Below are 24396 nucleotides of genomic sequence, written 5' to 3'. Positions count from 1 at the left end.
GGAGAAGGGATTCGTCGTTTAAGCCATCTAGTAGGAATTCTTCTTTTCCCATCTCTCTCTCCCTCCCTCTTTGGGTTGCAAGACATGCAACTGAAGATTATATTATTCAAAGCTTGCAAATCATGTTTGCAATCTACATTTTGCAAACACAGTTTGCAAACTATATTTTGCAAACACAGTTTGCAGTTTACATTTTGCAAACACAGTTTGCAGTTTACATTATGCAAACACGTTTGCAGAACAGATTGTTGCAAACACGTTTGCACAACAGATTGTTGCAAACACGTTTGCACAACAGATTGTTGCAAACACGTTTGCACAACAGATTGTTGCAAACACGTTTGCATAAAAACGTAAAGGAAAAAAACACCGTTTTTTTCTGGATTTTTTTTTTTGAAAAAAAGTATTGAAAGTGGATCTTGTTAGAAAGCTAATGAAAAATCATTTCTAAATATATAATTTTTATAGAAATCCGACATCTCAAACAAAAGTTATATCGATTTAAAATTTAAAGAAAAATAAAAGAATTTAGTTACACAAAGTGACAAAAAAGGGTATTATAGTATTTGCACACTTTTTGACCTGAATAATAATTTTCAAATGTTTTGTGTTTTTCTACTCATTTTTTGACCTTTCTAGTAATTACCTCCTGCGATTATTATTCGTTGACATTTACAATCCGTCATCAACAACTCGCCTTATTAAAATCGATAGTTCTTTTGGATAAAGTAAGTTTGAGGCACGTAAAATCATTATCTTTGCTTTAAAATTTGAGTATTTTTCAGTTCGGGCATGTATTTTTTTGTATAACTTTTCCCTTATGACTTCGATAAAAAGAATATGTACATAACTGACATGAAACAATATTACTACAAAAAATGTTAACAGGCGAATGGGTCATGATAAATAACCCTTAAAGAGGATTTAGATGGTATTGGGCTACAAGCCCACGGCAAAAGAAAGAAGATTGTTAAGATTCCAAAATAGCCCGTTATTAACGTTTCTTCTAGGTCCTTCAATTTCATTTTCTTCTACGCCTCTCTCTCTTCTGCCCTAATTTCGAAAAGACCCCCAATTTTTAGGGTTTCAATCTGCCGCTACCTTCTCCCAACACTGTAAGTTCTCTATCAAAGTTCAGGGTTTTGGATCTTATTTTCAGGAAAAAAATTGACAAATTTCCGTTGAACACTCTGAATTTCGTTTAGCTTCTCCTCTGTTGACGAACTTGAAGATTCACGTTTTATTAGATTATGCAAAAATCGAGTCAATTTTACATATTGATTTGAACACTTGATCTGATTGTGGAGATACATCTATTTTTACAGCAGATCTGATTAGGGTTCTTCTCAAATTGACCTTTTGGGTTCACAATAATATGATACCAGCTACTTATCGTCAAATCAGTTGTTTATGTTTCCTTTAGCTATAGTAATATGCTGAATTGACTGTAAAAGCATTAATTACTATACACAATTGAGAAATCTTTAACCTTGTTTTGTTTTTGTTTGGATGATCGTAGTGATTGGGTCCATCATGTTCATGGGTTTTATCTAAATTTGATTTGGTGATGCGAATAAATTTTTCGACTGAATGTTTTGATGTTCGAGTGAGAAAAATCTCTTAGGAGGGACTGGTCTGAGATGAGGCAAATGCATGAAATTTCCTTACTTTATCTTCAAGTTCGTTGGTTTTGATTCGGACTGCTTATAGGGTTTTTCAAGGTTTTTCACCGTACCTTGTGGGTTTTTACTCAGTTTCCATTTTGATCCTGAATTGGATTCAACTCTCTAGTTAAAACCATACTTAAAATCAAATGAGGTTAGGTCGCTACGCCTAAAAGGATAGACAAATTCGGAAGGCAATAACTTCTATGACCTTGAAAAAATTTCACATGCATCACTATCCTATCCACACTGCATCATCTTCATACATCGGTTCATTTAACTGTAATCAGTGACTAGGACTTAGCTTACGATAATGTCTTTTAGGATAAAAGTGACCAAAAATTAAGAGTTCTGTGGTTGATTACTTGAATTACAGGAGCGAATAAATATGAAACAGTTTTCATCTAGTCCTCTTGAAGGTTACTAAATGTATGGTGGAAAGTGTTGGTTGAGGTTTCAAATTTCAATAAGGAGATCATAGTCATAATCTAGATAAAATTATGCTAACAATTTCCGCTGATGGGTGGTGGCTCAAAAAGTTGTGTTGGATTCTGTTTCTTGTTATTTCTTTGAAACTCGTTTTTCTTCTGATTTTCATATGTGTAATGTTCTTGGTAGAACACATTTTTTCATTAGAGTGAACTATTATTTCTTTTAACTGCTTGAGCTTATTTTAGTATTGAGTAAACTATAAGCATTTATGCATATCCCTGAACCAGCTATCATGTATTTATGTCTATTTTCTCTGCACTTCGTCTTACATTTAGGAACTTAATTTTCTTTGTCATTTACACTATAGCGAGATAGATTTATTTTTGTTCGAGAGAAATTAGCCTCAGTATTAAGAAATAGAAATATATCAGGGTTTTGAGAGGGAAATACCCGAGTTGAACAACATGTAAGAGTATTTATATTTTCTTTCATAAATTGGTACATGTTATAACTTCCGTTTATAATATTAAAACAATTACCCACTAAACACTATACTCACTTACTTTTCCATACATTTGCATATAAATGAACTTCACTACTGAATAATAACCAAACAAAATAAACTAATTTTGCACATTATTGATTTATTTCCCATCTGTACGTCTTTCTAATTTTCTGCTGATAATATCCTTCTAGCCTTTCATGCGAGACCATGGCCGGGCAAACATTAATACTGATTTGTCAGTCTGGTGGAAAGTTTGTGCCTAAAAGGGATGGAACTTTGTCATATAATGGTGGAGAGGCACATGCTGTAGATGTTAATTCTGAGAGCCGGTTGGATGATATCAAGTTAGAACTTGCCAACATGTGTAATATTGACATAAACAGTATTTCTGTCAAGTACTTCCTCCCTGGTAATAGAAAGACTCTGATTACTCTATCTAATGATAAGGACCTTCAACGAATGATTGATTTCCATGGGGATTCAGCATCAGCAGACGTTTTTGTGGTGGAAAAGGAAAAACCTAAAACTCCCACTAACAGGTAATTGAAGTCCCGATGTTGTTTCCGCTGATCTTTAAGCCTTACATGATATCTCATTGTAGACTTGGGTAGTGGTTGCTTTTCTATATTTTGAATCTGAAATCTAAAGTGATTTTGTATGTTAATAATGAAGTTCTTTATTCTTTTGTCTCTCTAATTGATTTAGATATCAAGCAATTTTCTGTCTCAACGCACAAATTTTCAACTATAAAATATATCTGAATTTGAATGGAAGACTTGTTTTAAAATCTGATTTTATTAAAAAAATATCTGATTTTATTGAAGAGATAAAAATATGCATGAAGTCATGGATGTAAACTGCATATAAGTTAAGTCATTTTCAGGTTCAGATTTAAAAAATAATAATTTGTGTTACTTTTGCAGGCCGAATCAAATTACTCAAGTGGTTGCTGAAGCTCCACCTGAAACTGCCGCCGATGTGATTAATTCAGTCCTTGCTGATCTTGAAACTGCTGTCCCCATGGATTCTGTCTCCACCCCTGTTACGAGTCCTGCTGGCACTATGACTAGGCCCTCTGATGTTGCTACGCCGGTATCTAACCCCGTTAGCCCATGTACTGCCGGACTTGTCGATATTCCAATAACCACTAATGATGCCATAGATGTTAGGAAGAAAAGGGGAATTGCATCTTGGAGACTTGGCGCAAATGGGTTCACAATTGTTTCTGTTGCTGATGAAGTTGGACAACAAGCACAGACAAGAATCACTAGATCTAAGAGTACAGCTAGCAAACGTCGAAAGAGTGCTTCCTCTGATGAAGATCCCGTTCAGGATATATCCAATTCGTCCTCTGATTATGATCCCGGTCAGGAGATACCTTCTTCTGATGAGGATACTGATGGGTTCATGGAATCCGGGGGAGTTGATTATAATCCTTCTGATTCTGTCTCTAACGATGTTGGGACTGGACAACATAATGTGATGTATTCCTGGAAAAATGGTATAAGAAAAATAGGCCAGGAGTTTAAGGATGTGATTGAATTCCGTGATGTATTGCGAAAATATGCAATTGCAAATCACTTTATGTACCGGCTAAAAAAGAATGAAACTCACCGTGTAAGTGCCAAATGCAGAGGTATTGGGTGCCCATGGAGAATTTATGCATCCTGGGTTCCAGCTGCAAAAGCATTTAGGGTAAAAAGGTTTCACAAATATCACGCATCTGGAGATACTTGCAAAGCTGCCATTCAGTCCCAATCTACAAAGCATTGGTCGTCAACTATAGTAAAGGAAAAAATGCGAGATAGCCCAAATAGCAAGGCCAAGGAGCTTGTGAATGACATATGTCGTGATTTTGGGATTGAATTGAAATATTCACAGGTTTGGCGTGGAATGAATATGGATAGGGGAAAAGTTCAGCAGTCTTACAAGGATTCATACAATCAGTTGCCATGGTTTTGTGAGAAGGCGATAGAGGCAAATCCTGGTAGTGTTGTTACACTGACTAAGAACGATGACTTGAGTTTGGAACGTCTTTTTGTCTCATTCTACGCTTCACTACATGGTTTTGAGAATGGATGTCGCCCCATCATCTTTCTCGATTCTATATCATTAAAATCAAATTACCTAGAGACTTTGTTGATTGCAAATGCCGTTGATGGGAATGACAACACTTTTCCTCTAGCATTTGCTATAGTTGATATTGAGGATGAAGATTCTTGGGTTTGGTTTTTTCAGCAATTGAAGTCGGTAGTGTCATCATCTCGAACCATAACATTTGTATCTGATAAAAATAAGGGTTTAGGTGAAAAAGTTCTAGAGGTATTTGAGAATGCTCACCACGGGTACTCCATGTATTACCTTATAGAGAATTTCAAGCAAAGCATAAAGGGTCCATTTCATGGTAATAACGGGAAAGGGTCTCTGAAAGTGAACTTCGTAGCTGCTGCTCATGCAATCCGACTTGATGAGTTCACAGTACGTATGGAAAAAATTAAATCTGTTTCATCAGCAGCTTATGATTGGATTATGAATAGTGAGCCACAATTCTGGGCAAGTCATCTGTTTAAAGGGGAGCAATTCAACCATATCACAATAAATGTTGCCAGAGAATTTGAGGACTGGATAATAGAGGCTCGCAAATTACCAATACTAGAGAAGATTGATATGATAAGATGTAAGATGGTGGAGTTGATTAATACTCGAAGGATAGATCCAAGCAAGTGTACTTCAATACTAGCTCCACAAAAGGAGGAAAAATTACAAGACGAATCGATAAGAGCCCGGGGCCATAGAGTGTTGAGATCATCGGAGATCTTGTTTGAGGTTCACGATAACTTCACATACGTCGTTAATATGGACCTACAAGAATGTACTTGTCAATGGTGGAAATTTTCTGGCATACCTTGTTCGCATGCAATTGCCGTTTTCAATATTACTGGTAAAAATTGTTATGATTATTGTTCTAGGTACTTCACAATTGAGGCTCTACAGTTAATGTATTCAGAATCGATAAACCCTTTGCCGGAGATAGAGAAGATCACGAATAGTGAAACTGCAGACGAGAATCATGAGATACTAGTACAGCCTCCCCGTACTCGAACCCCTGAGCAACTGAAGAGGAAGAAAGCCGAGTTCCCGAAGTTAGTAAAAAAACGGCGTCGTTGCAGTAGGTGCAACGAAGAAGGGCACAGCAAAACTTCATGCAATTCAATAATAGAGTCTTGACTTGTAAGTTTAGGTTCTTTACTTTGACTCCCTTTATAGTGTTTATATGGAATCATGGATAGATTAAAATCTTGTCTACCTTGAACATAAGAAACTTAAATCGATCTTCTATTTTCTTATCCGTTATTAAACGAGTACACAGTAATGTTCAGTTCTCTATACCATTCTACATGATTTCTTTTCATTGTAATGTCTGGTCGAATAAAGTGATTGTTTGAACATAGAAAAAAACTTTTTCTTCTCCATGAGTTTCACACATGTGATTTACGTTATGTATAGAATAAATCTGTATGATGAACCCCCAACTTAGTTGAAAGAATGATGATCCTAGATTCTGCAATCTTCATTTACGTGGCACTCCTAAAATGAAATGATCTTTTATTGATTTTATGCTCTTCATCATCGATCAATTTTTTATTATGATAATTTGGTAAACCCTCTCAGCTTGAATTTTGTATGGAATAACTAGATTGAATGTTATTATGCCATGAAATTCTAGCATGGTTGCTTATCTGCAGAATTATAATTTTCTTTTATTTGATGTCTTGTTCGTTTGTGTTAGGTACTGGGCTCTTACTGCGAGAGGAGCACTTGGAATGTCAACTCCAACAGGAAGTCTGTATCAGCTGATCCGAAATCAAGACCTCTAATATTTATGTCTTTCAGAGTCCAAAATCTTGTTTATAACTTATCCTTTTACTGTGTTAATGGGAGAAATTTGAACTCAGTATGCTCCTTCTGTTGTTTCAAATGTTTTTTTCTGCGTATGAGACTGATTTAACTGTTATACACCTTTTTGTGTAACTTGAACCATATACATTTGCTGGATATTACTCCGTATGATGTTTATTTATCAACTGACATATTCCTTGACGCTGATGGTTTTTGTAGCGGAGGTGGTCTGGTAGTGATGGTCAATACTGCTATACCAATTCGAAGTCATGTGCAACTTTGTGTTGACTATATGCTTTACGGAATTGGATATTATAATGTTTATCGTTTGGGTCATAGCTTCAACTAGGTTTGGAGTATTAGCGCGTTATCTGGTTGCAGCAGTGGTTGCATAAGGGGATAAGACAAGGCTCTCAAAGGAATAATATATAAGCCTATATTAGTCTTAGTAGGGTTAGCGGATACCCTTTCTTGGTCCCTCACTGCACACTTTCTATATATCTGTCTCCATTTGCGTCTGCATGCTATCGGAGCTACGTCAAGACTCTCTTTCGAAAGTGGGATCACCACCGGAGAGGAAACACCTAAAAGCAGCCGTTCTCTTATATATATACGATAGCCACCAAAAAATCGCATTCCTCCGTATTCTCTTCCTTAGCAGCTCCTTCTGGAAGACGGGTCAATGACTCTGACAGCCTTTCCTTTCCTTCACACAAGGTTTTTAATCCTTCTCTCCTGCTTAGGACAGTACAGTAAGGGGAAGTAGCGATATTCCAATTCCTTCGTGGGGAAGGGGGCTGGATCAACTTGCTCTGGCTCGTCGTAAGCAGCGTCACATCATGTAGAGTTCAAATATAAACGATTTTTTTAAGGTGGAATTCTATCTCAAAATTTGCCATCTTTCTCTATCTGAAAACTATAGTTGAGCAAAAACTGATAGAATTTCATACAATAGACAAATGATGTGATTTTCAGCCACAATCTAATTTTAGTCGTCCTATTTGGATTCAAACTTTAGAGAGGGGAAAGGTTTTTAAATTCCCCGACCTGATCGCAGTAAAGCTAAACTATAACTGTTATCAGTTTTATCCTCTGCTATGTGAATCAAACATAAATGATGAATAAAGTACAATATTCCAATTCAGAACAACAAGATAAATGCTTCTTTACCATCAAAGACGAACATGGTGTTCAATTGTTAAAAAATGAAATTGCGTGTAAGAAAAATAACTATTGAAAGTCAATAAACGGCGAATGTATTGGAGAATTACAGAGAAAGATCAGCCAAATCGAAAGTTCTTGAGACGGCTTTGCACCAAGACTCAACTCTTCTCTTCCTATGTTCTTCATCCAACTTGGGTTGGAAAACAACTGGTTTCTCGCCTCCTTTACCTTCATCGTTGAAAACATCTTCTTTTGTCCAAACTCCGACAGCTAATCCAGCAGCATAAGCTGCTCCTAATGCTGTTGTTTCAATGTCAAATGGTCTAACCACTGGACTTCCTAATAAATCTGCCTGTTAATCAATAAGGTTACAAAAATCAGATAGTAGTCAAACAAGTAATCAATAAAATCTGATGATTCTTGGATGAAACTTCATTAACCAACTCATTCACAAATACAACATTCAACTAAGACTAACAAAACACCAATCAAGATTTAAGTAGATTGGGGACTTGGGTTCCTTCCTAGCCAAAGGCAAATTATAAGCAAAAAAGACTAAAGATTTAGTAGGTATGCTAAATTAAGATACCGGATCGCCAAAATACCAAACAACGGTACCATAAGTCCTCCATGTGGTACGGAAGGAGAGTCGAGTATCTGGTAAAATTGGGCGAGCTTTATATTTGCGGGAGATATGTACTAGAATGAGGCAAAGGTATAGAAGAAAAGATAGAATTCAAACCTGAATTTGCATAAGCAAATTGTTAACAGTTGCTCCTCCATCAACTCTAAGAACAAACTCTCCCTTTTCATTCTTAATTTCCCCTTTCTCTCCTGCATCTTTGTGCATAGAATCTAAAACATCTTTAACCTGAAAACACATACTCTCAAGAACGGATCGAGCAATGTGAGATTTGTTAGTAAATCTTGTGATTCCAATACAAATTCCTCGTGCATCGTCACGCCACCAAGGAGCAAATAAACCATTAAAAGCAGGAACAAAATAAACACCACCCGAGTTTTCGACTTTCTTAGCTAACTCTTCAATCTCACTAGCACTCTGAATTATTCCAAGACTATCTCTTAGCCATTGAACAGCTGCACCAGCAATAGCAATTGAACCTTCCAAAGCATAATTGGTAGGCTCATTCGGGCCTAGTTTGTAAGCAAGTGTAGTTAATAACCCATGTTTCGAATTGATCACTTCATCACCCGTGTTTAATAATATAAAAGCACCTGTTCCATATGTACTCTTTGCCTCGCCTTTTTTACAGGCTTGGCCTACCATTGCAGCATGTTGGTCTCCAAGACATCCTGCGATTGGAATACCCGTAATTGGCCATCCTTTTGAGATTTCACCAATAACCTCAGAATTACTAATGATTTTCGGTAGGATTTCAATAGGAATTCCTAAAGTATCTAATGTGGGTTGATCCCAACTTAGGGTTTTGAGATTCATAAGCATTGTTCTAGACGCGTTCGACACGTCTGTCACATGTAAACCCGGCAGGCTTCCATCGAGGCCCGGGCCTCCTGTTAGGTTCCAAATCAACCAAGTATCAATTGTTCCAAATAGAGCATCCCCTGATTTAATAGCTGATTTAACTGCATCAACATTTTCAATTAACCAGAGAAGCTTAAGTGCACTAAAATAAGTACTAATTGGCAATCCACAAGTTTCAACAAAATGGGTTCTTCCTCCTGATAATTCTCTCTCTAATTTCCTACAAAAATAACCACACAACACCCAGAAAGTTCTATTCAGAAACAAAAATAGCAAAATAGGCAAACAAAAAAAATAGATAGGTTTCTTCTATGAATATCAAAGAATTATTATATCAAACAGTTGATAATCACAAAATCTAAAACATGGGTTTTGATCAATTCTGAAAATAAACAATACCCAGATCTTTAAATCCTGCAAATCAATTACCTGCAAATACTTGTAGTTCTAGCATCCATCCAAACAATGGCATTATAAAGAGGTAAACCAGTAGATTTACTCCAAACAAGAGTAGTTTCTCTTTGATTTGTGATTCCAATAGCTTTTAATCCTTGATCAATATTATGACCTTGAGCAGTTGCTTTATCAAATGCTTTTGCCATACAAAGTCTAGCACTTTCTAAAATCTCAATTGGACTGTGTTCTACCCATCTAATCAAAACAAACCCACAAATCAAAAAAAAGCAAAAAAAAAGTTTAATTCTAGAGAGAGAGAGAAAGTAAAAGAGATGGGTTGATAAAAATTGAATTTGATTACCCTGCTTGTGGATAAAACTGAGTAAACTCAGTTTGATGAGATGCAATAGCTTTAGCAGATTTATCATAAATGATGAATCTAGTACTTGTTGTTCCTTGATCAAGAGACCCAATATAAATCTCTTCATTGGGTGACTTTTTTTCTTCTTTTCCAACATGATCCATTTTTCTTCCAAATTCTGTCAAACTCCACAGATTTTTAGAGAGAGAAAGAAAGAAAGAGAGAGAGAAGAATGAATGATTAAATCAGAAAGACAGGGATAAATTTTCTTGGGAATGTAGAATTGAAGTATATCCTGAAATCGAGAAGATAAATTTCTTAATTTAGGTAAGATTTTAATTATAGTTAAAAGATTGAAGCTATTCTTTGTTTTTTTTTAGAGAGAGAAAGTTTTTTAATTTATTTGTGACGTTTATCTTTTGACCTATCTTTCCATAGATCTTGGTTTTTGTTTGGAACTAGATCTTACGGATTTTAACGGTGATGATATTATCCACGTGTGTAGTTTAGATTGGGTAGTTGGTTTTGTTTGACTTTGAGAAAAAGATGCCAATTGTCTTCATTTAAGCAAATTATGTTGACTTACGTGGCTTACCTTTATATGGTGAGGTCAAGTTTCTTGTGAACAATGTTTGCTATTTAGAAGTATGTCCTTGGTACTAATTTTTGTATGATTAAGTCCTTTGACTTCTTACTTTTATTTTTGAGTCTCCTTTACTACTCCATCATTCTCTAATTCTTTTTTTGTTTTAGTTTAATGAGAGATCCAACCGTAATATTTTTCCCCATGAGAACAAATTTATATTCATAAGAGATACCCACAACAAAAACAACACTAATTATACGAAATATACATGATGATAGTTACAGAGGAAAACATAAAAGAATACGAATTACTTTTCTAAAAAATAGAAAAATATTGTGACGATTTTATAATGACAAAAATAATATGACAGAAAAATTATTTATCTACAAACTTCATTATGATTGGGTAATTAATGCTTCCATCACTACCCTTATACAATTAAATTACATCACGATTGGGTGATTAATGCTTCCAGCAGGGGCGGAACTATGTGGAGACCAGGCTGGGCAGTTGCCCGTCCTGATCTCCACATATAGAAACTAAGTTATCACTATCTACAATAGATTGTTTTAGTTTTGGCGGTGGAGTTTGCATGCTTCCAGTCTAGAGACATAAATTCGAATCTCTGGGCCTGCCTCCTTGCTCTGTTTTTTCATTTTCATTTTGGTTCAAATTCTCACTCTCCTTTATAGACTTTAGGCTTGCCGCTTGTCCGACCTTGTATGAGATCTTGGTTCCGCCCTGCTTCCAAGTTCATTCTTTACCCTTATATAATTAAACACAGTACAAGAGGTTCAGCAAAAAAGAAGACATTATTAATAGACATGGCTTAATCAAAAACACAGGCTTCTATTATAGAAAGTATTTACATTGGGCCCTGACCTAAGCAAATTTTTTTCCTCCAATCTATTTTGAGGAATAGTTTTTATTTTTATCTTATCTAATGGGCTGATATTGACTACACAATTATAACAATGTGCATTTTTTTTTGTCGAAATGTTGATTTAATGTGTGTATATATCTACAACAAATTATTGACTTTGTGGGTTAAAAACTAATTAATTTCTAGAATAGTCAGGATAGTGGGCTAGCAAACAATCACGAGCGGGCCCAAGTAAACAATTATGATCGTATCGGGGAGTACTACAATGATAGAAAAAAATGATTTAATTTATGACTTTGCGACTCACCTCCACTAAAAGAAAAAAAATGATTTAATTTATGACTTTGCGACTCACCTCCACTAGAAGAAAAAAAAAAGTTTAAAATTTGACTACGATCTATCTAGACTGTTATTTTACCTGAGTGGGTCATTAAGTCATAAATTAAGTCAAGATCTTAAGTACCTAAATGGTTGGATAGCCAACCAGATTAGACCAAAAATAGGTGAACCAACGTAACCATAACTCAACTACCAAATCATTTGCTCAATTATAAGAAGCATAAGATATATAACAATCATTCAAACAAAAATTATAATTTGCTCAATTATAAGAAGCATAAGATATATAACATTCATTCAAACAAAAATATTAAAAGAGTCAATATCATTAACTTCCTCACAAATGATATTTTTCAAACATTTCTAAAATCAAGCTCTTCATTTATCTGCTAACTCTAAATACATAAATTCTCGATGCGTGTGCTTTTAAATGATATTTTTGAACATTTTCGACGTTATATACACCCAAAAGCTTTCCTGAAATTCATCTCTGCAAAAATAACAACAAACAAAGGAGAAGACGAATTAATAACACTCGAGCAAAGCAATATAAACGAAACTACATTCCAAAATTACCAACGAGCACATATAAAACTAAGATTTCAATACTTTGTGACAATTTTGAATAAATTCAGACAAATCAATTACTAAGAGCAGGAGGTATAGTGTTCACAAATAGGGCAAGACAAGAAATGTTTGATTCGAACAAAAAATTGTTTCTTTTTTAAGTATACAAGAAGAATAACTTATTTCTACCATTCATACTTGGAAAGCAATTACCTTGAAGAAGCTCCGACTCGTAAATCGTTCTTCCCCTTCATAAAGTATTCCAACAAGCAGCGAGTATAACAGTCTGAGAGTCGAAATCCGCCAAAAGAAATTCCACATCGTTGTAGTCTCATCAATCATCAGTCTAAGCTACTAAGGATATAAAACTGTTTAATTATCTTCTTCTAGTCGATCTCTTATGGTGGATCCGCTTGAGAAAGGAACAGACTCCATACAAATTGGACAAGGGGGATCCCATTTATCCACCTCAGATGTTCTTTCCTCCAAGCAATCTGCATGATAAACATGACCACAGACTAAAATTGCCACGATAGAGAGTTCGCTAGAACATTCTGTATCGTCTTCGTTATAAGGTTTTTGTTTCAGTACTCTCAAACATATTCCACACACTATCTTAACGACATCGTGTAATGTTGCATCCATTACCAACGAACTCGATCTAATTCTTTCAGGCTCGTAGAAAACCTTTCCACTACTCTCTGTAAATCAAAAAAGAAAAAAATTGATCTGAAAATGAAAATAACAAGAGAACTAAACAGTGAAATAGTAAACACTGATTTACCTGCTTGACATCCAGATTGAGAGTACCACCTATTAGCCAACTTGGAGAAGAATCTCTCGTCGAATATCGGAATAGGACTCTTGGTCAGAAAGCTTAACGCATCGGCATTGCTACTTGAAGCTCGATGAGAGAACTGATTGTTAGGGTGATTACGTGAACGTCTTAATAACATCGAACGACTAATACCGTTCTGGAAATTTGTAACGGAGGAACGGGTATTTGGCTTCATTGAATTATTTGTGGTATTCTTAACAGATGAATGAGGGTTTCCAGTATCTGCATCACCCGGTGAAACGAATGTGGAAGATTTCTGCAGAAGAAGCAAATCACTTAGGATGTTACAGAAGCAAATTAAAGTAGCACTGGCAAGTAAGAAAAATGATAAGAATCAAATAGGAGTGGTGAAGGCATAGTTGAGCAATTAACCTCTTCCGATGAAGCATCCATCGGGAACAAGCATGGTTTGGTATCTGAAATTCAAAATAGTGAAAGATTTTTTATCATACTAAGGACTTCACTAAATAAAAGCATATATAAAAGCATATACTAATCTCAACTCAGTGAACATGACCAACTACAACGATGAATCAACAATATAAAATTTTCACTTTACGATAAAGTGTGCAATCCCATCTAAAGAGTCACAGACCCTCTGAGCAAATGATGTCTACGACCAGAAGAAAACACAGTCCCATATACTCAAAATAAAAACAAATATGAGATGATAACCCAAAGTACTACTGGAATAGGCGACTATCCAAAAACTGGAGCTAGGCAAAGTTCATCAATTTCCAAATCAAATGCCATATATTGTAACATGCTCGACGAATTCCCCATTAATGTCTAAAGGCATGAGCTTATCAACTTTAAGCATTCAAGAATCAAGGGAAGTCTACTAAATCGCCGAGAATCAGTCGAGTCCTATTCGTATAAGACTGTCAGAATATGGATTTTTAACATCAAAATCATCCTACTCTTCTTTATCAATAGCGATAACGTATAAGACTACTCGAATGCTATACTATTTAACATGGACACGGATTGGTTTGAGGTTCCAATTATGTCAATTTTGTGATGTTGTACATTGTTGATGGGTTTCAAACGAATTCCAATTCAGTTTGATAGCAAGATTTCTCTTTGAAATAACTATCATTCTTTGCTACTCATGATAATAAAAAAAAATGTTTATAACCCTAATTACAAGATTTTTACTATCAAATTGTATGAATTCAAGTACTATAAGCATGAAATTATCCTCCAAAGGCTAGAACGAATTTCATCATTATTAGGTGTCTTCCTCAATAATCAGCCTTAAACATTAAAATAAATATTTTGACAAGCAAAAGCTTTAAGATTAAATTCCAATTCGAATCGAAACAATCAAATAAAACCTTAATTAGATGGATCATAGCAGAACAAACAACCCTGATTAAGAACTAAAATAAATAGGTTATAGCAGAAAAAAACAAACCCTAATCACATTCCAAATTACCCATGATCATGTATCTTGGAAAAATGAATTTGGGGCAAAAATTGTAGTATAAAAATTGGTCAAATGCACACCTGAAGAGAGAGTTTTTCCCCGGCCAAGCTTTCTCTTCCTCTTTCCCATGATGATAAAAATAACATTTTGTCTTTCCCTTTTTCCCCTTTTTAGGTTAAACGGTTATGAAACTAGTTGAAATATCTAGGGTTTAGATTCTCATGCGGTGTTGCTGTACTGATGCAGATAAGAACGGGCGTCCTCCATTAATGTACGGTAGAGAGAGAAACATGAAAGAGAACAAAGAGAGAGAAAGAGGATTAAGGAGATTCTATAGACACCACTACAATTGCTATGGGCGCCCACATTCTAACGGCAAAATCATCAACTGCGCTTTCGTCTGAGTCATGATTTGTTTGCTTTTGTCTGACTCATGATGTCTGACTCATCTGAATGACTTGAGTCGGTTTAAATTTAGGTTTGTTGATTCAGATGTGCTAGAAGAGTCAGATTCTGACAAAAAAGAAAACCACGATCAAACTGACTGAAACGTTTGGACATTATTGAAAATTGCAATACAAAATCCACGTAAGGTACAAACAAGAAAAACAACACCTTCATCACACTTTTTTGAGGGTCAACAACAACTTCAAGGGGATCAAAATGGTTTTGGAATGAGCTATATTATGCACTGGAATTGCAGAATCACAAGATATTCATAGCTTAGGGTACAAAAGAGGAAAAAAAAACGACCATATGGAACAATTCGAGCAACATTAGCTGTTGGGACATATCCGCTTTTCAACTTCAACGCCATGTCGTCAGATAATGTGGTACATATAGCGTTACTTGTTACAAAGCATTCACCTTTCCTTGGATCCCGGTTTTAAGACCCAACCAACTCCTTCGGCTACTAGCCTTACTCTAAAGCTAGAAGGTACGCTTCATCTCAATGATTTCGTGGTATAGTCCATCTAGTGAAATCATTGAATGGGTTACTTGCTTAGAGCCTTAGAGTTGTCCAAAAAGAGTACTTTTTCAGGATGGGTAGGCCCTCTTTCGCCATGTTGGATCGTGCAATTCCAATTCATCCTCTCGGCTATGCTCTTTATTTTTACTATGATATCAACATGATCTCGTATAATAACAACCCCTTCTGGCCTAAGAATGCGATGAACCTCGAATAAAATGTCAAGAATGTCGCACCTAAAAGAAAGACCAGAAGGAAAACTTCATACATGATAGGAGAAATTTGAATTCGAACACAAGTTGCTACAGATTCAAATTGTTCTTATGTGAACGCTTAGAAACAAGGAGATAGAAAGCTTACTTGCCCTTGTACATGGTAAATATCCTATCTGCGTGTATCAAATCGTATGTTCGTGGATATGTCGAAAACGCTTCACACCTACAAGCAAATTAGCACGTAAACTTTTCTCTTTTTTCGGAACAAAGATCAAATACTGTAAACTTTTCTCATAGTAGTGCTTACCAGTTCATATATGTACCTATAAGTCCCCGGTCGTAGATCACACCGAGAGTGTTGGGATTCACATCAAATGGAACTACATTCATAACCCAAACTGGGTATTTGGAAAGTGAAGCAGCAAAACCTCCTAAACCAGCATTCATGTCCATAATATTTCTAAATTTACCAGTAGAGAGAGATTCAGTAATTCTTCCGTAGTGAGAGAAAACTCTCTGGTTCCATAGCTTGTTATCTTCATTAAAACTTCTGATTTTCATCAGTTTACTGATTCCGTTCCTAAACCTTGGTGGTTCGGCATTTAACCTTTTAGGCCAATTCTCAAGAGCACCTCCAGATATGGTTTTGTAATTCTTAACCTTTGGCAGAGGTGTAATGCATGGCTCCATCTTCGTGTACCTGCAAGAGACTTTCATTAGAGCACACATAAACGGGATAGAGGTAAGAAGGAACGTAAAATAGCATATCGTGAAAAAAGGAGTAAGAGTTTTTTGACACGTGCACGACGAGAGTCTAGATGACCCACAAAGAGATTTTTCGGAACTTGAACAGCAACTCTATTTTAAATTCAAATGAGTTAGCGAAATGTAGTATTGGATGGTGGAAAACTCACCAACCAGCATCAGGATCATTTGCATCACAAAACTGAGGAGATTTCTGAACTTTTGAGGTTTGAATGCAATGAACGTGGTTAGTAGGTTTTCTCCATATAGCAATGGCACCATGCTCTGAAATCTTCTTCCAACATAATTTCCTCGCAAGATCTTCCAAATCAGCCTGCTCTTGTATCACATCCTGTGGACGTCTCTCCCATGCTTTATAGCTAATTTTGCCACTGATAGGTGGCCCAGACAAGACCCAATAACCACCAGGGCGCAAAACTCGGTCAATTTCCATCAGATGCATCCCACCTAATTTTTTCAAATCAGAAGGTGATGTTAAAAAATATCAAAAGTGATACTGGAGCGGAATGTTCAAAGAAATTTTATAGAAATGTTGAAGACCTAATTTCCTGCTGGTCTTGGTTAAAAGGACATGTCAACGCTGTTTTGGGCTTGTGCTTCCTACGCAAACAATGTCCAAACCTAACAAACTATGTCCATGCCTAAAAAAATATTTTGGCTTAGGATGTTTGGCCATTTTTCCCATCTAGAAAACTGAAAAGTCTGTAATATTAGCTAAATTGCTTACTACTTCACTTCTATTTATTTATTATTTCACTGAAAGCTAAAAACTATTCTTAGGTCGTTGATTCAGAATTGGAAGGGGTAGAGTGATTCAAACAGGTTACTGCCAGACCTATTCGATATGAGATCGGGAATAACAGTCGTAACAAAAAAGATTCAGAATTGACTAGTTGAGTTCCAATTACCGTATTTAGTCCAAGGAACTAAGCATCGAGCACAGTGGGCCATATCAAAAGACCTAGAAGGGTAGGGTAATCTGTGAATGCTTAGTATTCCAAGCATGGCTGGTAGTCCTCGTTCCAGTGCAAACTGTACTTGAGCTTCATGTATGTCTCGAGGTGCAACTGACATTGTCAAGATGTTAAAGTCCAGAAGTGCTGCACCAAAAGTCGCCACCTGATGAGTGAATAATTGAGGATGAATTGCTAAGGTTTCCGATATAAAGTGAATGAAGCATTACTTTTTCCAAATTAAATTTGCAATAATGACTATGCTCAACAACTATGAAAATGTGACAAAATCAGATACGCATACGAGGGACCTAAACACGGAAAAGAAGAATAACATTCACATAGAAGGGACCTAAACACGGAAAAGAAGAATAACATTCACATAGAAGTTAATGAGCGACAGAGACCCAAAGTATGACAAGCTTGCGAAAATACTTGATATAATCCGGGTTTGTAATTAGTTTTAAGTTGGCTGACCACAAACTTAACATGTTATCAAAGCTAGGCCCGCACGTGATAGTCTTCATGTCACCCAACAAAAAAACACACGTGTTAGACTCAAAGAACGCCACACATGAGGGGGCATGTGAGAATAATCCCACATGGAAAAAGGGTACTCTAGTAACCAAGAATATGATATCTAGGTCATCTCCCTCATTGCAGATAGGTTTTGAAACGGGCTTATTTTTATTGCCGGAAAGAGCAAGGACTAAGGATAAGGATTTTCGCAAACCTAGTGTTTCGCCCCACTAAAAGAACATGACATTTTTGTACATCCCTCCTTAAAATCCTTTTATATTGTTTCTTTGTCCATGAACCTTTTTACATTTAATAGAGTAATATCACCACAAACTAGTTCAAAGACAAAAACTACTCAAAGTAGACATGGCTTTCAAAATCAAATTGAAATTAAAGGCAATGCAAATATAGAATTTTCAAATCCTATGAATCATAAATACTAACAATTTAAGCAAAGAAAGATATAAAAGAAAATTTACTCACCCCACACCCAATATCAAGAACAGTCCTCAAACTCCCAGATTTCAAAGGAATCACCTTTTTTATCTGATCAATATAATCTTTAACACCTAATCTAAAAGAAGTTCCACCACCAGGAAAAACCAAACGATCACCTTCCAATCTTACCCAATTCTGAGAGTTCTTATAAACTGTTAATTTCTTTGAAGGTATATTTCTAAACCAAGCAAATTTCTTACTCTCAGGCCATTTAAATGGTGTTTGATACCCATCTGGAATTGGAATCAAACATCTAACTACTTCTTCTCTCTTGGGACAATGTCTTTCTCTATGAAATTTCTTCTCCAAACTAAACTGATGTTCTCTTAATGGGTCATGACAAGGAGAGTAATCAGTGAAATTTTTAGGACAAAATTTGAAGAAATCTTTTGAATAAGTGAAAGAATCATTTGTGGGTAAAGAAATTCTATGATGGGTTTCAAAATCTAAAGTTGGTGAAGATGGTAAGAGAAATTTTGAAAGGTTTGATTTTTGGAAAGTAAGAAGACAATTAGGGGTTTGAGAATAGGGTTTTGTAATTTGATTTTTGTTGGTGTATGAACCTAAGTAGTAGAAAAAGGAACATGAAATTGTGAGAAGAAACAGTTTTACTAGGGTTTTTCTAAGTGGGTTTAGTTTGGGGGTTAATTGACTTGCCATGTTTAGATGGATTTTGATGGTGGTGAGTTTCAGATTTATTTTTGGAGTTCGCAGAGTTTTAATGGTGATTGCTGAAAACCAGAAAAAGTTTACTGTATTATAGTGTAGTACTATTTTAAATTAGGGGTCTTTAGCGACACCCCATCCTAATGATGATGATGAAAAGGTGTATTTGGATCTAACGGTAGATAAATGAAGATTCGTACTGACACCAGTGACACGTATTAGAACTACTTGGCGGGTAAATGATGGTGTCTAATGCCAAATTACAAAATCGCCCTTCTACTATAAAAGTGTACTTTTTTTTTTTTTTTTTATACCATTGAAACCCTTTTCATTCATAAGTGATTAAACCACTGATTTACATGGCAAATAGTAATTCCTCTCTGTTCAGCGACATGAGAGTTACATAAGTAAAATCTAAGAACTTCGAATGTAAATACTCATAGATGATAATAAATTTGGATAGGTGTAAAGTTTGCATAAACATGGAAGTTGTTTTTCTATTGTTTCTCTAAGCGGTTTACAACATGACTGGTGGTTTAGTTGAGTTCAAAAAAGTTGCACAAGGTATCAAACCAGAAGTACAATCTCCTTGTGCTCTTGTTTTTTCCACCATAGAAATACCCAATACCACCATCATCATCATCATCAAAACACTAATCCTTGAAAAACCCATGTTTCTATTCTCTCTCTAGAACTGATTTCTCTCTCTAGAACTGATTTCTCTAAAAGACTAAGATTTTAGGTCCTCAAGACCATCATCAAAGGTCCTCAAGACCATGAATTAATTGAAATCCCGAAGAAAATCCAATAAACCACTGTGAAAATAGAACTAACCTCCTGTAACTGCTAGTACGCCGCCCAAAACTGTCTGATTCACCATGAGTAACAGAATGGAACCGTTTCCTCCGCTGCACACGCTCTCTCTAGAACATGGCTTTTTGACCCTTTATTGTATTTTTTATTTTTGTTTTGTAGAAACTACTATTGGAATATAAAATTGTACTTAAATGGACACGGTCATTAAGAAAAGGGAAGTTTTATAGGGCCTCCCCAATTTTGTTAAAAGGCCTCCCCATGAACCATTTTACTTGGTAAATTATCACTAAGGGGGCCCTTTTAAGAAAAATGAGGGGGCCCTATAAAATCTCCCTTTTAAGAAAATTGTACTCAAATGGTATTTTTCTTCACTAAAAAAAAAAGACTACAAAAAAACAGAAGGTTCTCGTTTTCCAAAAAATGCTCTCTCTCTCTAAAACCGTCTTTTGTATAGAGTACCAAACCAGATCATCGATTCTGGTGGAGGGACCCTTCGCTGGAATCTCCTTCACACTTGAAGGAGAGTTCCCCTATTGTAGTATTAATTTAAATTTTCTTTTGTCTTTTACAATCTTTCTTCGTCTTTTAGTGATGAGGAAGGGAAAAAGAGGCGTTGGTGTGATGGTAGTTATTCGTTCTTCATGGGGTTCTTCTTCCATTTCACCAAATTGAAGTTGTCTTACAGAAAGAGAAATGGGCATCATACAACAACTTTGATTTAATTTTTAAACGAAGATTAGTTTATAGCGGTGCGATCTGTTATAGGATTTCGTTCGTGGTGATGCGATCTGATTTTTGGTGGCGCGGTCTGATTTAGGGTGTGGTGGTGGTGGTGGTCGAGTCTGGTGGTGTTTTCAGTGGTGGTGGTGGTGTGTTCTGTGGTGGTTTTTCAGAGGAGGTGGTGCTTTCAGTGGTGGTGGTCGGGTCTGGTGGTGTTTTCAGTGGGGGCGGGGTGTTATGTGGTGGTGTTTTCAGTGGTGGTGGTGTGTTCTGTGGTGGTGGTACTAATGTGGAGAAAGGACATCATTCATATTGCGTTTTAAGTATCTGATGCCACAACAAACATCGAGAAGATGATAGGAAAAGTAAAAACTAATTTATCTTCGTTCAAGAAGATAAAGTTATGAAATAACTCAATCTTCATCTTTAAAATCAAATGTTAATGTCTCCGGTGACATTCATAATTCTCCTTCGAGAAACTTGCTGGTTTTTTTGATGCAACCGTCATTCGTCTCTACTTTGTAAACGGTAAAATGTCTACGAGTCGAAAAGTCCAACAGTCAACGGGTTGACGGTCAGAGTCTTGTCGGGTCGGGATGGTGCCGACCTAAGGGGGCTCCGATGGTTAAGTCAGATACTCGGTCAAATATAAATAAAGTCAAAGTGGGCGATAGAAGGATAACCGTTGTCGGAGTACTTAGGTGTCGCGGCTCGTAGAGTTGTCGGAACAGATCTCCACGGTAGTGATATACTTACTGTAATGAAGAGGCTGATGGTAATGATATCGTGACGATAACCTGTTGGTCGTCAATGAGTCTTGCAATAAGACTCTGGTCGTAAGTGGATCGAATGGTGAGGATCTGTAGGTGGATGATGTCGATACGCCTAGCTTCTTATCGCTAAGTGAGTGGTGCCGTAAGAAGATGGTTGTATAAGGATGGTGTTACGACCAGCTAGTTACTGCTGGATGGGTGTTACGACCAGCTAGTTACTGATGGATGGGTGTTACGGCCAGCTAGTTACTGCTGGATGATGGACCAGGTGTTGAGGATAGGGGATGCAATAAGAAGTTGGTTGTATGTGAGAGGGGTCGATACCCCTAGCTTGCTAGTGTTGGATTTGAGAATGTGAAGCTTCTTATCTCCCAACTTCTAAGACAATGAGTCTGAGACTTTGGGGTAAGTGGGGAACTCTCACGAGATGACTACCAGAGAGTAAGTGAGTAGAGAGAGAACGGAGTAGAATAGACTGCTATTGCTTAATATTGGATCCTCTAGTCTGAATGTATCCTATTCTATTTGTAGTGGTAGAGGAGGGTCGTCTTGATGACGTCCAGCTAATAGCCGACGTAATTATTCTGTGGCATTATTCATGAGAAGTACGTTAAGGGATAGGAGATCTGACGTATCGACCACCAGATGAATATTTGAATTCCTTGAGGGACGTCCAGGATGTTACCGCGTGTGCGATAGGCTACTGGCCGGTAACGCCCGTCTTTAAGTGGCGGATACGGAATATTTACCGCCAGTGAGGTTACGGATTGCGCAATATCCCTTTGTCCTTCAGATAGCTTAGTATTAGCAGGTGGCTATCGCATGACACGTGCCAGATATACTTAGTGTCAAGCGGGTATGGATTCGTCGGCCAGAGTGGCGACTGGGGCCATTATCGGGCTTGTGATCGTGCCTCGCGGATTTTATCCTTGCGAAGCAGTTGTTCCGTTATTTTTCAGGCACCTTGTTAGGCTAATATTTGCCCACACATACTTGGTTCATTCTTCTTCATTAAGTATAATAACGTTCACGACCTTTAGGGTCTTCTCATTCGTGATCTTTAGGATCTTTTAATTTGTAACCTTTAGGGTCTTTTTATTTTATTTTTGCAATATTGTATTCATTTTCCTTTATGTTGTCTTTACTTTTGTAAGTTTCATGTTTTGTAGCTTACGTTGGTAAATCCATTTTGTACTCAAAGGAGTCAAAAGTCTCAAAACCATGTAACGTATCGAATTGAATTACTACGAATGAATGAAAATTCTGGTTTAACTAAAAAAAAACTACTAGGAGGCATTGATACATCATTAAAATGTGATGAGCGCGATAACTGCCTAATTTAAACCATGAATGAAAGATACCGAAAACCAACAACATGAAAGAGGTCTATAACCCGACAAATTTATTTACTTTATTTATATCCTACTTAAAGGATATATTTGATTTTCAGGCAAAATATTTACTTGATTTAGATACCCCCTTAATTTTCATCTCTTTATTTCTTTTCAATCTCTCACCTTCTCTCTTGCTACTTAATGTTTTCTCTCGTTCTCTCACTCTCATCGTCTATTTGACTGCCCCATCTCTCCCACTTTCCATTTTTCTCTCTACCTAACTATCTTTTTTTCTCACAGATTTCACGGAAGTGAAGTGTTTCTTTAACCAGAACCAAACCTCGAGAAGGGTTTCGTTGGAAACCCTCCTCGATGTCTTTTGCCAAGGATTTGGAATGAAATAGAGAGAATTATATAGCGACATAGTGAGAAGTGAGCGAAAGAGAGAGAAAGACATTGAGGCAAAATGGGGGAGAGAGAGGTAGTAAATCTCGTGAGAGGGAGAGGGTGAGAGAGACAGAGCGAGAGAGATAGAAGATAGAGATCCAATAAAAGAGAGAATGAGATAGAGAAAAGAGATGATATGAGGGGGCATATTTCAATGAAGTAAACTTTTAGGCTAAAAAAATAAAATGCCTTCTAAGTTCATTTTAGTTGACTAAGTCTTTATTCTCCGGAGATTTTTCTTTTTATTCAAAATTCGCAACCTTCTTAAATACATGGGTTACTCAATTACATATCTTTCAAGGTTAATTATGTGTAGACTTCCAACTTGTCACCAACTAGCAGTTTTGGCTTCTAATTGTGTCTACAATTTTGAGTACTTAATCTCCAATTTTTTTTTCTAGTACGGTGATTACATTTTTGTAGTTATTCTTATATATACGAGGGAAGTGGTACTTGACACAATAAATTTCCAACGTCACGTTGATGATGTCGCGTGCAAATCTGATTTTGTCTGGCTATTCAACTATTTTTTGTCGAACTAAGTAGCACTTCTTTAATTTCAACAAAAAAAAAAGTAGCACTTCTTTTTTTAATACATGTCTACTCTCTTTCTCATCCACTCCACTCTCTCATTCTTCCCCTTAATCTCTTCGTCTCGACATCTCCTCCACCCCACTACTTTTTTTTTTGGAAGATGGTTGTTTGTTGGTCGTCTAGCGGCCCAAGGAACAAGATTACCTTAGCTCGATAGCGGGCCCTAAATCCTAACTAAGTTAGGTCAGATGGGTGCCCATTCTGAGGGGTTAGGGGTTACTTTACGGGTAGTTTTAGAGGCCCCTCCAGGCGCATGTTCCCTCACAAATTCAAACTCGAATTTGTCTTAACGAACGTGCCTCTAACACTTATTGGAAGCGCCTTTAAAACTTCCTTTCTAATGACTTCACAAACAAAATAATCTCTTTCTAGGGTGTGTTTGATTGGGAGTTTCTCGGAGAATAGAAACAATTTCTCTAAAATATTAGATTTCCATGTGTTTGTTAGGATTTTTAGGGAATCATAAACTTCCCCTCACGGGACAAAAATTTCTTAATTTTCTATAAAAAGAGGGAAAGTTTTTACCCACCTCCCCCCTAAGAATCTCTTTCCCAACTA

At 36.5% G+C, this 24396-nt stretch overlaps 4 protein-coding genes across 8 annotated transcripts; 1 reads left to right on the top strand and 3 right to left on the bottom strand.

The window, feature by feature from the left end:
• The first annotated feature begins 788 nt into the window (after positions 1-788).
• LOC147550497 (uncharacterized) lies at positions 789-6702 on the top strand. Of its 2 annotated transcripts, none has more exons than XM_086665257.1 (4): positions 789-1115; positions 2793-3140; positions 3525-5832; positions 6392-6702. In XM_086665257.1, the coding sequence occupies exons 2-3, from the start codon at positions 2809-2811 to the stop codon at positions 5827-5829; spliced, it is 2637 nt and encodes an 878-aa protein (XP_086521383.1). In that variant the 5' UTR covers positions 789-1115; positions 2793-2808; the 3' UTR covers positions 5830-5832; positions 6392-6702. The 2 variants fall into 2 exon arrangements, with proteins under 2 accessions (XP_086521383.1, XP_086521384.1); XM_086665258.1 differs by having other exon boundaries at positions 1110-1721.
• A 939-nt stretch (positions 6703-7641) lies between these two features.
• On the bottom strand, positions 7642-10340 carry LOC147550496 (glycerol kinase-like). Its single transcript, XM_086671260.1, has 4 exons — positions 9927-10340; positions 9599-9820; positions 8408-9389; positions 7642-8017 (listed from the first exon to the last, which is right to left on the bottom strand). The coding sequence occupies exons 1-4, from the start codon at positions 10088-10090 to the stop codon at positions 7769-7771; spliced, it is 1617 nt and encodes a 538-aa protein (XP_086527386.1). The 5' UTR covers positions 10091-10340; the 3' UTR covers positions 7642-7768.
• Positions 10341-11976: 1636 nt separating this feature from the next.
• Positions 11977-15099, bottom strand: LOC147550495 (uncharacterized). 2 transcript variants are annotated; one of them, XM_086669696.1, is made up of 5 exons: positions 14649-15099; positions 13512-13555; positions 13086-13395; positions 12515-13002; positions 11977-12224 (listed from the first exon to the last, which is right to left on the bottom strand). In XM_086669696.1, exons 1-4 carry the CDS (start codon positions 14695-14697, stop codon positions 12674-12676), a joined length of 732 nt encoding a protein of 243 aa, XP_086525822.1. In that variant the 5' UTR covers positions 14698-15099; the 3' UTR covers positions 11977-12224; positions 12515-12673. The 2 variants fall into 2 exon arrangements, with proteins under 2 accessions (XP_086525822.1, XP_086525823.1); XM_086669697.1 differs by having other exon boundaries at positions 14557-14654.
• A 10-nt stretch (positions 15100-15109) lies between these two features.
• On the bottom strand, positions 15110-19247 carry LOC147550494 (putative methyltransferase PMT19). 3 transcript variants are annotated; one of them, XM_086669695.1, is made up of 6 exons: positions 18474-19247; positions 17427-17618; positions 16668-16965; positions 16061-16453; positions 15899-15976; positions 15110-15774 (listed from the first exon to the last, which is right to left on the bottom strand). In XM_086669695.1, the coding sequence occupies exons 2-6, from the start codon at positions 17590-17592 to the stop codon at positions 15564-15566; spliced, it is 1146 nt and encodes a 381-aa protein (XP_086525821.1). In that variant the 5' UTR covers positions 17593-17618; positions 18474-19247; the 3' UTR covers positions 15110-15563. The 3 variants fall into 3 exon arrangements, with proteins under 3 accessions (XP_086525821.1, XP_086525819.1, XP_086525820.1); XM_086669693.1 differs by having other exon boundaries at positions 17427-17637; positions 18474-19243; XM_086669694.1 differs by having other exon boundaries at positions 16077-16453; positions 17427-17637; positions 18474-19233.
• Between the last annotated feature and the right edge of the window lie 5149 nt (positions 19248-24396).

This window comes from Eschscholzia californica, unplaced genomic scaffold (assembly GCF_041429995.1).
Source record: "Eschscholzia californica isolate CP2 unplaced genomic scaffold, dmEscCali1.0.p SCAF_3, whole genome shotgun sequence".
Lineage (NCBI taxonomy): Eukaryota > Viridiplantae > Streptophyta > Magnoliopsida > Ranunculales > Papaveraceae > Eschscholzia > Eschscholzia californica.
The sequence above is the reverse complement of the archived record's forward strand: the minus strand, read 5'-3'. Positions and strand labels throughout refer to the sequence as shown.

Coding starts and splice junctions, on each gene's coding strand:
- LOC147550497 (XM_086665257.1), top strand. CDS start 2,809: ATGGCCGGGCAAACATTAATACTGATTTGTCAGTCTGGTGGAAAGTTT. Junction 3,141..3,524: donor CCTAAAACTCCCACTAACAG/GTAATTGAAGTC, acceptor TTACTTTTGCAG/GCCGAATCAAATTACTCAAG.
- LOC147550496 (XM_086671260.1), bottom strand. CDS start 10,090: ATGGATCATGTTGGAAAAGAAGAAAAAAAGTCACCCAATGAAGAGATT. Junction 9,821..9,926: donor CAGTTTTATCCACAAGCAGG/GTAATCAAATTC, acceptor TGTTTTGATTAG/ATGGGTAGAACACAGTCCAA. Junction 8,018..8,407: donor ATTTGCTTATGCAAATTCAG/GTTTGAATTCTA, acceptor ATTGATTAACAG/GCAGATTTATTAGGAAGTCC.
- LOC147550495 (XM_086669696.1), bottom strand. CDS start 14,697: ATGGGAAAGAGGAAGAGAAAGCTTGGCCGGGGAAAAACTCTCTCTTCA. Junction 13,556..14,648: donor GGGAAAAACTCTCTCTTCAG/GTGTGCATTTGA, acceptor TTTGAATTTCAG/ATACCAAACCATGCTTGTTC. Junction 13,003..13,085: donor TCAATCTGGATGTCAAGCAG/GTAAATCAGTGT, acceptor TTTGATTTACAG/AGAGTAGTGGAAAGGTTTTC.
- LOC147550494 (XM_086669693.1), bottom strand. CDS start 19,148: ATGGCAAGTCAATTAACCCCCAAACTAAACCCACTTAGAAAAACCCTA. Junction 16,966..17,426: donor AGTTCCTTGGACTAAATACG/GTAATTGGAACT, acceptor TGAAAAAATTAG/GTGGGATGCATCTGATGGAA. Junction 15,775..15,898: donor TTTACCATGTACAAGGGCAA/GTAAGCTTTCTA, acceptor TCTTTCTTTTAG/GTGCGACATTCTTGACATTT.